Genomic DNA, 15,078 nt, shown 5'->3' with positions numbered 1-15,078 from the left:
AAACTCTACAGTGCAGGTTAAACAAGGAAGAACCAACAAGCAAATGGATTTTTAGTAGTAGGTAGTGTAGACATTAAGGTCACAAAAACATAATATTTATTTTCTCTCCTGATGGCAGCATCTGACTACGTAAGTGTTTCCTTACTGAGCTGTACAACACTAAAGACACATAGGGTCATTTAAAATGTAAATACTGCGGCACCATGAGCAGCAACTGAACTATAGTAGCTGGCATAAAACTAGCTCAGATAAGTACAAACTAAGGTCAATCTCATCCGTGCATTGCAGTGCAAATTTCTCACTTCTCCCACAGAGAATCTTTTAAATTTTGTTCTGTACACATTTCCAAATTTTGGTGAAAAATAAAAGTAACTCTGAATTATGGTTTATAGAGGGTGTAAAGGACTGCCCACAAACAACCACTGGAAAAAAAGAAACTATTTGAAAGGGAAGGTAGATGAATTAGGAGGAAAAAAAAAAGGCAATTAGTGGAGGAAGTAATAGTGACAGGATTTCTTTGGAGACTGCAGGTGAACAAAAACCGAGCGCATAACAGGAAGCTAAATTGGGGAATTGGAGGAATAATAATACAGTAAAAAAGGTGACAAATCTTAATCTCTTCTTGCTCTTGTCATATTTGAAGAATAGAGGCAATTGCTACTTTCCCTCTTTTAGTTTTTAAACACAGAAATCTTACTGCAAAACAAGGTCATGGGTCAAAGAATTTAAATATCTCTTGTGAGGTGACAGACTTAACCTCTTCGCACCAATTAGCCTTATTCAATAGGAGATGCTGAAATAAACTTTCTGATTTTGATGGGAAATCATGGCCATTATATCTTAATTCATGTCAAGGATTTAGCAGAGGTCAATATATTCAGCAGTTACCCAGAAGCAAACAGCATATGTTCTATTTTAGTAAAAAGGAGTGTGTTTTTTTTTCCTTCAAATTGGAAAACTTTTAGAAATGGTGATATATCACCCTCTTGAGGCCAAAACTTGTTACTGCACCTATTTTACAGATTTTTTTCTTTTTCTCGAATGAGACTTGTGTTAACTTCATAGTCAGAGTCGTTAGAAATTCAGAGCTTAAATAATTGTAAATTATAGCTTTGACCTTATGAATATAACTCCTTATGAAGATCTTTTTCTTTAGTGTAGGCTCCAACTATTTTCTTGCTATGTATTTTATTCCAAAGAAATTAAATATTAAAATATTGTTCTGATTTTAAAAAGCAATAGCATGAATATGCCTGTCATTAAACTTCTAAAACATATAACCTGCACTTCCACTTCTACAGATGTTGTGAAATACATTTCAAAAATATACTCCGTCCTCTGCAAATAAGAAATGTCTCACTGTGCAAATATAGCTGCCATTTTTATTATTATTTAGAGAACTATACTAACGCTATATAAATAAGCAATGTCTAAGCCTACTTTGTGACCATCAGGCCAAGAATATAGTGGCTTTCTTCCTTTATCCATCACTTACTAGCTAACTTACTGGAAATGTTATGTAAAAAATAATGAATTTAGCTGTTATTTCAAAGGCACTGCAAATCCTTTTAAATTGATTTTGTACCTTTGGGTGAAGGTCCACAATTTGCTAATGTAATTCTTTTAATGTGATTTGTTCTTTCGGAAAAGGTAAACTTCTTGCAAGTGCCCAGACAACATTCAAAACTTTAATTGAGATCGTGCCATGGGCCCACTCTGTTCAGGCTACAGGAGCAGCCATGGCGCATGTATATCGTACGCAGCTTTACGGGAATTAAATGCTGGGGGAAGCGAGGATCATTTCCAGCAACTATGAGATCAAAGAGTTAGGAAACGTTAGGACCAGCTGGGGGAGGTGGGAGATGTGATTGAGTGTCCTCCAGTGCTGCCAGTGCCTGTTCAAGGGGTGGCAGCTGGCCACCGGCAGAGCTGGCAGCTGCACAGGGACGTTCCTCCCCCAGGTCACTGTCTGACGCCCCAGTACTCGGGGCATGCAAACCAAGCAATGATGCTCGTCCATAACTGTCTATTTTTCTGAGCAGAATAAAGCTGGAGTCTAATATACTACAGAGGCCATTATATGGAAAAATTGCAAATGAATATTAGTTCATCTTTTGGATGCAATTCAGCGCATAATCAATACATACGTTAGCTGTAAAACAATCTGAAAATAAGGTATGTTGCCAACACAACAGTTAAAATAATTATATGAAGAGGCAATGCAGTACTTCCAAGTACCCTTACATCACCGTAAGTTGCTTCAACATCAATAGTTATATTGGCAGCTTTTTTAGAAAAAGCAAGTCAGATGACTAGCTTCACTGAAAATGAAGTTGCTGATTATAGACTCACACTAACCACAGAGTTTGAATCAAGGTTGCTACACAACAGATATTTCATACTGAAAGAATAGGGACAGTTGTGATCAGGAAATTTGGCTATAGGTTCATCTATTGAATAAATACATTTGTACTTAGGAATAACAGATCCTGAACCAACTTCTAAATTTGCTATTATAGTTTAGAGTTGCTCACAGTAGACAAAAAAAGGAAATTGGGACCATGTGAATATATCACAGCAATGTGCCCCTATCCTGTACACAGGACATAGCAACTCATTTTGGTGCCTGGTATTTTTACCAGTTCCCCTCTTGCCAAGCCGCTCTCCCCTCTCCTGTACTGTGCCCAGGGTCCTTCCAGAATCCAGACCCTCCTTCCAGTCACTGCTGCAGGTCTGACCTCCTCCTTTTGGGACTTGCACTATCCTTCTTGTCTAAGGCATATTTGCTGCTTCTGTCCTTCCCTTGGGATGTCTTTGGCTACAAATGTGTGGAGACTCTGTGGTCATAACTTGTCCCCGGATTTACCAGCTTAGAGAGACAACAGTTGATGACCTAAAAATATTCACTTCTCTGGGATGATCTCTAGATATGGCAAGTCTTTGACTTAGGGTCACATAAGGGTATAATCTAAAAATGCCTTAGTTTAAGATATTTAATGCTGTGACACGTAAGAGAAACTTAAACTTACCCTGTACTGGAACATGTTTGGGGCACCTATCTTTATTCCCTAGCTGGCCTCTTGGAATTTATGTAAAGAAGAAATGACTCAGAAAAAGTTATTTTAAGAGCAGTGAGAGCTACTGGGAGATGTGACCAATATCAGGCATTGCTATTTGTGAATGAACGTATTTTCAGAAGCAATGTTCTATGCTGCTAGCACTGACCAGACCATTTGGACGGTCATTCAGAAGTTTGTGCATTGCTCAGGGCTCGCTCACAGTATCACATTTGCTGACTGTTCTGCGTTTAAGAGCTTTTGTGTGTCAGTTTTATTCCCAATAGTCCCCAAAAATCACTTTTTTTTTTTTTTAATGGTAATGAAATTAAAGGAACTACTTTGCCCTTTGCCTGTATTTCTTACTCCTTTATTTTTTTCTCTGTTCATGCCCCATTTCCTTATTGCCTGTTCTTCTTTCCTGGTCCTGTCTCATTCTCAGGGTATCCTGGTATCCTTTTATCCTGGTATCCTCTAACTTTCATATCAGGGTATCAGGTATCATTTAACTCTGCTGCTTATATTGTTCACTCCGTTGTTTCAGATTGTTTCCTTGGGAATCTTTTCCCACTCTGCCTCAGAATTTCAGAGGAGCACAGACCAAGGATGCTGAATGAGATGAGTGGTAGAAACTTGCAGGTACAGATTTACACTGAGGAGGTTTTCTGACAGGGCAGTACTGATTGGAACAGTGGAGGAATATTTACCTCTTTAACCACTATATCTGTGTCTGCGAAATCCAGCAGTGCTAAAACTTAGGTGAATAAAAGTGGTGTGTTTTATTTTTTTTTAAAATTTATTATTATTATTATTTTATTTATATTTTTTTCCCATATTCTTTTCATCATTTTGAGATGGTGATTTAGGTAGCTGGCAAAATGAAGTTCTTCACGCGTTCCAAGCTGCCTCCAGCAGGGGGCTGGCTCAGGCTGCCTTCCCGCAGAGCTGCCTTGCAGCCGTGCTCCGGCCCGGGCCTCCCATGGAGCTCGAAAGGTTTGCAATATTGCCCTGCAAAGAACCCAGTTCCGAGTTGTTCTGTATGATAACTTAGGAGGCAGATAAGCAAAAGAATTTTTCTGTCATCTAAAATGTGTAGACATACGTAAAAATTTTCCACACAAAGAAAGATATGCTAATGTACTTATTTGCTTGATTCCCAGGATTGCTTTGAATCTCACACCACTTTGGAGATGCAGCACTGGCCTCCCCTATTTTTGCAGTATGAACTCTCTCCTCACCTGAATGAATGCAGGAAGCCTAAAACCTTATCTGGCTTTGTGGCTGTTAACGTGATGTCTCGGTTACAAAGCACGGTCACACGAGTGTGAGAAAAGATCAGCAGCCATTTTGTATGCCTGGCGTTATTGCCTTCAGAGCAGATGGCATCTCTGGAGGTTTACAACCAATCCATATTGCTGTTAAGTTCATACCAGATGATTCTTTAAATGATGGATGAATTGGAGAGTTTTCCTGTTCCCCTCCCTTCCCTTCACTACTCCTCTCTACTCTCAAGCACTTGCAAAGTCACGAGGATGTTGGCCTTTTCTATGCTGCGACGTGGCATTCGTCTGCGTAGTTGTCTTGGCCTCAAGGCTGCATGGAGCTCTGCTGCCCAGCAGTGTCCTTCCAGCCCCCAGATTTTGCTTCTATGGTTGTAGGTGTTCACTGATCCTTCAAAAGGCTGGGGGAAGTGTTATCAGTGGTGCTGGAAGCTTGTCTGCTGTCTAAGAATACACCTCTCAGGAACAGGGCTTGGGAAGAGTTTGGCTTGCTCTTCCTGTGTCTATCTTTAGCTCTGCCCCAGAGTCGATCTGTCGATAGTCTAAATGTCCATTTTTAGATCTTATTTCAGAAGTTTGAAATAGTATTGGAGGCCTTGTGGTGGTTCTTTTAAAATTAAAGCAGATCTTCACCTTGAGCAAAGGTAAGACAAGGCATAGGGTGAGGAAAGAAAAACATTTTGTGGTACCATGGAAAGGTTTAAGTAATGTACAGAGATATGTTTAGGAACAGTTCTTAATATTCAGATTAGCATAACCTGCTCTTCGACTTCATTTCTGCTACCACACAACAATCCCGTGGGGGCAGTGATATTTTTAGTGCAGAATCAGGTTCCCTGTCTTCAAATGCAGTTATTTTAAATGGACTGAAAAGTAACATTTTGCATGTCCGTCTGTATCCTGCTTTTTAAACCCTTTTTGGTTGTGACTCTCTTACCTTAGAAAGCTTTAGGAGGGAACTGAGAACTTCTTAAAAATCTTTTCTGCCATTCCTGCTCTAGTCAGACTGCCGTATGGAAAAATAACTCAGGATTGCTAGTAAAATCTGCAGATTTAGTAGTAGACTGTAAGGTCTGCAAAAATTAGGGTCAAGAGTATTGTACCAGTGACTTTTAGGGACCAAGCTAGAACTGAGTTAATTTCCAGTGTTTTCCTAGGCTTGTAAGAACTGTGCTTTTTCACTCTTACTCAAGTCTAGAAGGACTCTCAACTCTCTGGTGACATCTCCCTGAAAAGTTGAGCTATGTCTGACTGGCCGTGCTTGATATAACTCCTGTATTTTTACATATTAATTGTTATTGTTTTCCAGCATCAGGATGCATAAGGGAAACTCTAAAATGAGGAAAAGTCATGAGCCAGTGAACATCCTGTGCGATGGTTTTTCATTCTGTAACTGCATAAATCATAGCCAATAAGATAGATGTCCATTAGAGAAAATACATTCAATACTCATTTCTAATTCTGTATGTGGTAGTTGGGCACAAAACCTAAAGGCGGCACTTGTGAAAGATTTTTATAGCGTAATAGTTGGTCTTTAAAAATTCTTAACTAAACAGTATCTAGTAGAAGACTAAGATATGTCTTTACATGAATATTTGCTCTGAAAAGTCTTTAATATTTATCTTTCCCTGTTTAGAGTGACATATTCTCATAGTCTGGGGTTATTGAGTAAGTGTGGAACTTCTTAGTCAAAAGCTGCTAAGTTCTATTTCTAAGCTGTTTGTGAATGAATGCATCCTGAAATGCATATTAAGTATTAGCATCCTCCTGATGAATTTGGTCAGTTCTATATTTTGCAAGGTCTTTGTCTGCCACAGAATCTTGACAATATCACATAATATTTTCCACTGTGGCATCTTAGTTCCTTGGGGATCCCTAACATCTGTACTGCTAATGGTTTTATTGTTGCCTCTGGGTCTAACTCCAATTAAATTGACCGTAGCAGTTTGTTGCAGCCTCATCCTCTTGAGTACCTGGATTTCTTTGACTTACCTTTGCCTATGAAGAAAGTGCACTTTTATCCTTTTGAAAATAAAGTCCATGGGCAGGAATGAGTTCCTCCTGAGACTAATATGCAAGTCCTTTTGTGGTCAGACAAAGGGTTTTCTTAATGCATTCTGTGATAGAAGAGCCCTTAGAGCCAGCCCATCCTTGTACACAGACCCCTCTGTGAGCTCAGTCTTTTTGTAAATTGGGAACAAACTTTACAACGCTGTCTGCTTGCAACAAAATTGGACATTCATTTTTAAGCACACAGCCTCATAACCAATTCTTTTAAGAAGAGAACTCCCTTTGTGTAATAAAAGGGAAGGTGGAGAGAAAAAAAGATCTGGGGTAGTGATTTAACAAGCACTGTTGCCTGGCGCTTCCATACTGAGGTTTGTGGAACACAGTAGACATTCTACAGTCACTCTTAACTGCCATAACAGATGAGTTTAGTATGTTTGTGTTTAATGGTTTGACGCTTGTATTTTATTCCATTTTTAATCTTAGTTCAACTCATTAGAAGCGTTTCCTACTTTCAAAATGCAATGACCAAAAGTGCCTTAAGTATGCCTTAGTACAATAAGCCAGCATGCGTGTTAAATAAAAATGTTAGCCTAATAAACTGAACACTGTTAGCACTCCACAGCTTAAAATTACAAGCCAAAAAGTGTTGAATTAATCTTCCTACCTGTGCCACACAGAGGCACAATACATCTGGGGAATTTTATCTATAAAAAGCAAAAGCAAAATTTGGCATAGGAAGAGGGTATACATACAGCTTTTCATAATGGTGTTAACAGTTGCATTCTCCAAATTTTATATCATAATTTAGACAGTGTTAATGCTAGCTTCCTTTAGTGCATATACCCATGCATATTACATGCATGTAAAGAAATCTTGTATCAATATGTACAGAAAGCATCTAAGATACTTCTGGTTTTAGTGCAAAAAAAAAAATAAAAAGGTTGCATTTCTCAGTAGTGTAAAAATTCCATGCTTTCACATTCTCTCTTTTTTTTTTTTTGTAATCATAAATGTATTGTCTCTTAGACTAGAGCTCAAAATTACAGAACTGGGCATTAGTTTGTTTCCATTCTAAATGTGGTCTAATAAAAAGCTGGATTTGTAAAGTGATAGCTGCAGCTAAGATGGAAACTTCCTCCTTTCCCATTCCGTTCAGTTAATGAAAGCTGAACTTCAAAGTCTAAATGAGATCATTTGAAGTGCTAAAATTATTGAACACCAGAACTGTTTACTTTCCTATCTGACAAAAAAAAAAAAAAGAGAGAGAGATTGTAATGTAAAAGTAAAATTTGACCACTGAAATGAAGCTAGGAAACTTTAAAGTTCTAGTGCAAGAAGCAATGTTCTCTGAGTTGAGAGGCATTTTGTGCATAATTTTAAGTGACTCACTTGATAGTCATGCCCCCCCTTTTTTTTTTTTTTTCCATGACTGTGACAGTAAAAGCTTTCCTGGGAGGTCTCAGTTGTGTTCTGGTCAGAAAAATGCAATCCAAGGAGAATATGTCTGAGTAACACCCCTGACAAGCTAAGAAAATAAGCAGAGATATCATCAGGGACTGGAGACTTTCTACAGTTTCATAAGCACTCATGTTAGCACTAGTTTTACAGTTGTTCTCGAAAGTTTTGAAGTTGATCAACTGCTTGTTATTTTGCTGACAGCCGGTAACGTTTCTCCTGGGCTCTATTTAGTCTTTTTTCCGATCTGGGCATCAGCTGTGCCAACAACTCCAGGGAAACTGTGGCTAGGCCTGGTGGTACCAACACTCCTTTGACTGACTTATGCGATGGTGATGAGTGTCAGCCTCAGCTCTGCTTCCACAAGCTAGGAAGAGGAAAGTCTGTCGCTAGTTTGTTTCTGGTCTTTGGCCAGAGGTGGGGTGAGCATCTGAAGCTCAGTGGGAAAGTGGAGCAGGGGACTGTGGAAGCTGGAGACGCAGGCGTGATGAACTCCTGGGCTGTGCCCAGAGAGTCAGCAGCAGGGTGCGGGTAGTGAGCAGGGAGGTGTGCTGAACAGTTGTGAGCAAGGGGGAATGCGCAGACAGGGTCTGGGAAAACAGGCAAATGAAATGGAGTCAGGCACAAACACTTGCAGTGCCAAAGATGACCAGTTTCTGTGATCATTTGAAGTATTTAATTTTTCTGACACACATTTGGGATAGATAGACTGCACAGTCCTGGTAAGTGTAATGAGTTGCATGTGAGACTTGTTCATCTGACCACCTCTGGGGGCCTCGCTGCCCTGCTCCAGGGTTTCTTGTGCTGGCAGCAGACCACCACAGCTGCTCTCCCACATGCCCAACACAACCACTCAGCCTAACCCAAGATCCTCTGACCAACTATACGGGCTGTAGGGAGCCCTGTGTAGCACCTGGGGGATGTCTGTCTTTGGTAGGCCCTTACATCTACCAGAACCAGGGTGGAAGGCACCATTCCAGGCGCCCCCCTCCTTGGCCTGACATACATGCATGCCTTTGGCCTCTGTCCTGATCCATCCCTACCCTTTTGTGTGGCTCAACAAGCAAATTCTCATGTCTTACAGCTCAAAAAATGTGAGAGTTTTGGTCATTAATGAGGAAGTCTCAGGATCTCTAGTTAAATCCCACCATTAAAAAAAATAAAAATCTTTGGCTAATTAATCCTTTAATTTTATAGAACAAATAAATTAAGTATATTTTCATTTTATAAGACTGCCAGCACCAAAGCAGAGACACTGAGTTATAGCTGTTTTTCTCTCAGTTCTTACAATTGTCTTTCTTCTTCATTCTTATCCATCCAGAGCAAATAGAATTAGACCACAAAAAATAACTTCGTACATGCCAAATTTCAAATTAAGCCATTTTTGCTCTAGCTTTGTTCAGGGATGTGTGATTAGAACTTTTTCCTCTCCCTAGGAAAATCTGTAAAATTGTCAGAAAACAAAATGAAAAGCTGAATGATTTAATGGTGAATGTTTTAAAATTTTCTGCATGGGGAATGGGAAAAGCTTTATCATTATTTGCAAACTTTACTACAGAAGTTGCTACAAATCATCCAGTGCGCAACATTTTTTTTCTGTACTAAACAGCACAGAATAAGAATAGCATTATGCTGTGTCCTGTAGGGGCTTGAGTTTTTTTAATAACATCTAGCTTACTAGCACAGTCCAAAACTATTACTTTTGCAAAACTGAACCAGCTGGTCAAGAGGCAAAGACTGGATTATACTGGTGCTCCGTTTTTCTGTTCTGTTCCCCTTTTCTCTCCCTGAGGAATTCTTGTACACTAATTTCTAGCTTCAATGTGGATGACTATGGGTTTTTGACTTCCAAGAAGTTGTGATGGAAAATACAAGTTTAATTTTCTTTTACCAAGGCATCAGTTGGGTAGATTTTACAGTATTTTCATTGAAAGCATGACAGTGTCTAGATCAGACACTTAATTTGTATAAATCAGCAAAACTATACTGAAGTTTGTACTGATTGAAACTCTTCCACACCTAAAGACTGTTGAAGGAAAATATGTATATATAAGCTCAAACAGAAAAAGCAGGAAGGTAAGAAGTGTCTAGGAAGGGATGTGAAGTGGTTTCTTGTGCATCTGTATAAAATGAAGGAAATTGAAAAATATTCTGTATTTGTTATAATTTGTCATCCTATAAGTTTCCTTCACTGAGTACTCGATTTGGATTCAGGATTCCATATTAGGTCTTATCCTTTGTTTTGATAAAAGTAATGCTGTAGCCAGTTTTTAAAGCATAGTTTTATGCTCTGTCAGAGTCTCACAGTAGATTCTCTCTATTGCAAGACTGTTTTCTCCCTATTACTTTTTAAGACTCATTTTATCGATATCTTTTGTTGAAAACATGTATGTTCCAGGAAATGTCCTAAATGATGAGAAAAGCAACTATGTTATGTAATTTGAGTCACTGTGTACGTGGGCATTGTTGATTATTCTCCATTCCAACTACCAGGCCATAAAGGACACCAGTTGCTCAATCTGTGGAGGGGCAGTGGCCCTTCTGTAGGGGTTAAGTTATGTTTTGGCCTCCCCTTTCTGTTCATGAGACTTGAGGAGAGCAGAGACATGGCTTTGTATATCTGACAGGGCTACTTGGCCCATCGGTACGGCAGGTGCTCCTTCTCTGGGTGCCAGGCAGCGTGTGGCCTCCTGCCTTTGGCTGGCTGAACCAACAGCTGAGTCGGCGGAGGCAGAATTGTTTGTGTCAGATACAGGCTGATGGTGTGAGGGCTGGGTTGGATCTCAGAGCCTGCAGATAGCCATCCCTGGACGACAGAAGTCAAAGGGGAGAAGGGAGAGTTCAGCAGAACGAGCAAACTGTAGGGTCGCGCATCTCTCCAAAGCTGCTGCAGTCAATTATATTTGCACAGGTTTTAATCTGTAGTCCTGAGCTGCCTTCCAGGCAGGGATGAGTCATGAGTCTGGTGGTCGGATGATAGAGGTGGCATCGGGCTATAAAAATAAGCTGGAATCATAGGCACTGCTATGAAAAGAAAACCACCACCACCAAAAAGCAAGCAAGAGAAAATAACCAAAACTAATCGGAGCATGGTTTGATCTGTCGGCATCCACTGGGCTTAAAGCACGCCGCCCGCGGTTCTGCCGCAAAGGGCTGCTCGGTCTCCCGGGAGGGCACTGCGGGGGCCGGGGCCACCCGCAGCCGGGCCGCGGCCGGGGCCGGGGCGCCCCTCAGGGGCAGCAGCCGGTCCGTGCCGGTCCGTGCCGGCAGGTGGCGCTGCGGGGCCAGGCACGGCGGGCGGGCGGCGCTCCGTCAGCCGGCGGCCCCGCGCGGCCCGGCCATCTCCTCCTTCCCCTCCGATATTTTCAGTCTCTGCAGATGTGTTCTTCCGAACGTTTTCAATAAAATGTTATATCCGTGATAAAGAAAATACTATAAAAATAGCAGGAGTGTTGCGAGCGGCGCTGCCGGGCAGGAGAAAATTCCCCGCGGCAGGGGGGGAGCGGGGCTGCCCTCCCGTCTCCCCGTCCCGCGGGAGCCTTGTGCCCCGCCGCCATGGCGGACCGGAGGGCGCCCCTCACCGTGGTTCCCTGTGAGGCAGTGCCTGCATTTCTTACACTGCCCTGTGGGCCTTCCCTGCACGGCACCGCGGCCTGCTGGGGTCCCCGGCCTGTCCCGGGCCCTGTGGCTCGGTGGTGGCCAGAGACCTGCCCAGCGCGGGCAAAAGGGCCTAGGCTTGCTGGCGCTTCAGTGTTTCCAAACACGGGTGTAAAATATGCACTGAAACACGACTGGTTTTGTGAGAAGGCAGAAGTAACCCCATTGCCGATAGCTGCATTTGGTACTCGTGCAAGCCTGCAATGTTTCTGAGCCCCCTTTTGAAGGCATACAGACATCATGTACTGCGGGCAGATGTTATACGTGTCTGTCTTTGTAAAATACAAGATGCGTGTACAAGAGAGCCTTTCTTCATTTTTTTTGTGTGCTTACCATATCACCTTGTCTCTCAAGGACAGCACATTGCTAAAATGCAGGCAGAGATTTATTGGAGGGACTAGAAGGACTTTACTCCTCCTGCTCCTCTCCCTGTCAGCTCACTTCTCCCACTCCTCTGCCAGTTTGGCATCTCTTAACGCTCTGCTACAAGCTGGAAAAAAGCAAGCAATGCTGTGTAAGGAGTCGACAGAACATGTCCCTTACCCATTCCCCACTCTGTCCCACAGCCTGACATGGGGAATGTGGTTCTTGTGCCATGACCTGTAGTGGCAGAGGAGATGCAGCCACCTTCATTGCTTGCCCCAGAGTAGACACCCATGATCTCAGTCACCGCGTCTGCGGGGTTGTGTCTCCTGTCTTCCTTCCCCCATTGTAGATCATCCTGATAAACAGCCTACAGTGAAAACTGTTGAACAAGTTGTTTTCCTTATAGTGCTTTGAGATATGGTGGGTTCCATGGACAGAAGTGGCAATAGACTCATTCTGACTGCTCACAGTGACTATCAAAGATATAATAATAATTAAAACAAGGCCTTCAGAGTGCCCAGTGAGTGCTGACATGTCTATAGTATGCACTGGAGCATCCTGCCAGTGGATTGCCACTTGAGCCTTAAGACAGGAGTTGACTAGCAGACACTGCTTCTTGGCACAGTGTTGGGCCAATATGACTATACTACTGTGAGTTTTAAAGGATGTTTGGCTCTGTTTGACCTGTTTTATTACCAGTGCACTTCTTTATGTAGCACAGCTGTGCCCCCAAAGCCCAAACTCCTGTTTCTATCTCAGTTTGAATTCCGATTTCATGTGCCACTTTGGAGAAGGGGATTTTGGGGTCCAGAGTGACTCAGGATCTTTTAAAGTTTTATTCTTAGCTTCATTTTAGCTATCTGAATGGACTAATAATTACCAGAAATCATTCCATAAATAAAGTGATAACAGTGAGATACTGTGTATACTGAGTTGTTGACCAACTGGAAATTAAAATTCACACCAGACTCTAGAACTCAGTCAATAGCCAATAATATAACCAGCATTACACCTAACTTAATCGAGTCTTAGGATGCTTGTAATAGATGGACATTCCTCTTCAGAGTTAATTTTTAGGCTGCCTATAAACATCACGGTCAGTTTATTCCATTTACTGTCTTGCTTTGCAGTGAATAAGACTTCAGTAAAATTATCTCTACTCAGTATGTGCCTATAGTATCATCCAATCATGTAAATTCAGGGGCACTATTTTTAATCAGACAATATAATTGGTACTAATCTTGCAATAAATGGTGCTCCTGAGAAGCAGGAGCTCCTGTCTTCTCAGGAGCACCATCTGTGTGGCTCACATGCAATCAGTGATATTTATATTAAATGCTATATATTCTGCCTCACCTACCGTTTGATTTCGTCTCTCAGTCTCAAAACAGGAATCACAAGACCCAAGTTCTGATAAATAGTTTCTTCCCTCAGTCTAACAATGTATATCTTCTTAATGCAGCTCTGTTTGGCACTTTTCTCAAACAAAAGTGCTCATGCTACACCCAGTCTCCCCAGTGCAAGGTCTTCAGCTCAGTGGTCATTGTAATCTATATGCAGCTTTACATATACCTCCCTCATATCTTCTAAAACCTTGCTGTTTTTTCCATTTCATCGCAGTCGTATGGATTTTACATTGTCCTGTCCCAAAATGTCACCTTAGATTATCCCCCCAAACACTGTTCTGCTCCTCATTTATTAGAAGGCTACTTGCTAATTGTTTTTTTTTCCTTGTATGCTTGCAAAAGGCAAATGTTTACTGTACAATACTCTCTCAGCATAAAAAAGAAAATTGAGCATACATTTTCAGATTGCCCTTTTACTAACGAATATGCTTCTCTTGTTCTTTCTTTTTTCTTATCGGGTAAGGGGTTTGTAAGCAAGCTGGATGAATTCATTCACTGGTTAAATGAAGCCATGGAAACAACAGAGAATTGGACTCCTCCTAAAGCGGAGACAGACAGCCTTAAACTGTACCTGGAGACACACTTGGTAGGACAAGATTATACTATGATTGCTATCAGTAATTGAAGTGTTCTGCTGTGCTTTTTATTTGATTATTATTTTTTAATTACTAGTGTGCATCTATATTTTAATGTAAGATTTGCAGCATTGCAGTTTATTTTAATGAAAACACCAACAAATTATTCCTTTATTTGAAATAAGTACTGATCGCTTTTTAACAACTAAATTAAAAGCCAAATTTACATTGCAATTCAGAAATTATCTCCGAAATTGAAAGAAAATTTTGATAGCAAAAGGAGAAAGAATATATTTTTTTTTCTGCTAGGTTTTTACAATGTTATAACATTAAGAAAGCTTCCTTACTAGAAAGGAACTCTTATTCTCTCCCCCACAGTTTTAATATAGCACAGAGTCATGTAAATAAAATATTTGAAATAATTATTTCAATCATTTTACTTGATATGCTTTTCTGTCATGTGATTAATACAACTGTCGCTAACCTTGTTCTTGTGCAAAAAGCTAAAACATTGGGTGGAAGTAGAAAACACTTGGATGAATAATCTTCAGAATATATTACAGGCTAGAGTTATAGATTGAGAAATATTTGATAAACATCATGAAGCTTACACTGAGTTCTTCCAAGAATTGCTTCTGGTATGAGGAGGTAAAACAAAGACCTGAATTAAACCAAATATTAAGTCCTCAAAACCAACATTTTATGTTGTAGGTAGAGAACAGAGATCAATGTATGCTGTTCAATGGATAGATAATCTCAATAAGTAAATGAGCGTATCTGGCAAAAAGGGAAAAATAAAAAAAAGAATGGAAAATTAAGAATTTTCCACTCCCTCTGCCCAAATCTTAGGCTCTTGCCAAAGTAAGTTGGAAGAAGTGATGAGTACTATTTGTAGCCAATGAGCTAGAAACTGTAGCTGGATAAAACAGTGCATTAGGTGAACCTGCATCAGAGAACCAAACATCCCAAGCTTGTTTTCATTGCCATTGTGTGATAATCTGATGGTGAGAAAGTGCTTGACAGTCCCAGGAAGTCACATGATGCATTACAGGAAAAAATGTCATCCTATTCCCTACTGTAATACTGGAGTGACCATTATTAAATTAATCATTTAAACATAAGCTAACCACATACAACATTAGAACCTAACGGAAACCTGTTTTCAGAATTTCAGCTATATGGCAAACTCTTTTGTGTCTTTTGTTCTTAAACATTTCTATCGTAGTAGTGCCTATGGGCAGCAACTAGATTAAATTCACATTGTGGTAGGCTA

At 40.7% G+C, this 15,078-nt stretch overlaps 1 protein-coding gene across 12 annotated transcripts in view; it reads left to right on the top strand.

The window, feature by feature from the left end:
* AKAP6 (A-kinase anchoring protein 6) overlaps positions 1-15,078 on the top strand; it is a 294,771-nt gene that overhangs the window by 125,369 nt on the left and 154,324 nt on the right. For all 12 annotated transcript variants that reach the window (XM_080592636.1, XM_080592641.1, XM_080592637.1 and 9 more), the window contains one exon: positions 13,694-13,816. In XM_080592636.1, coding sequence (XP_080448762.1) covers positions 13,694-13,816 — 123 coding nt within the window. The remainder of the gene's footprint in view (positions 1-13,693; positions 13,817-15,078) is intronic.

The sequence above is a fragment of the Anser brachyrhynchus genome, assembly GCF_964034855.1.
Source record: "Anser brachyrhynchus genome assembly, chromosome: 5".
Lineage (NCBI taxonomy): Eukaryota > Metazoa > Chordata > Aves > Anseriformes > Anatidae > Anser > Anser brachyrhynchus.
This window is presented reverse-complemented; position numbering and strand designations above follow the sequence as displayed.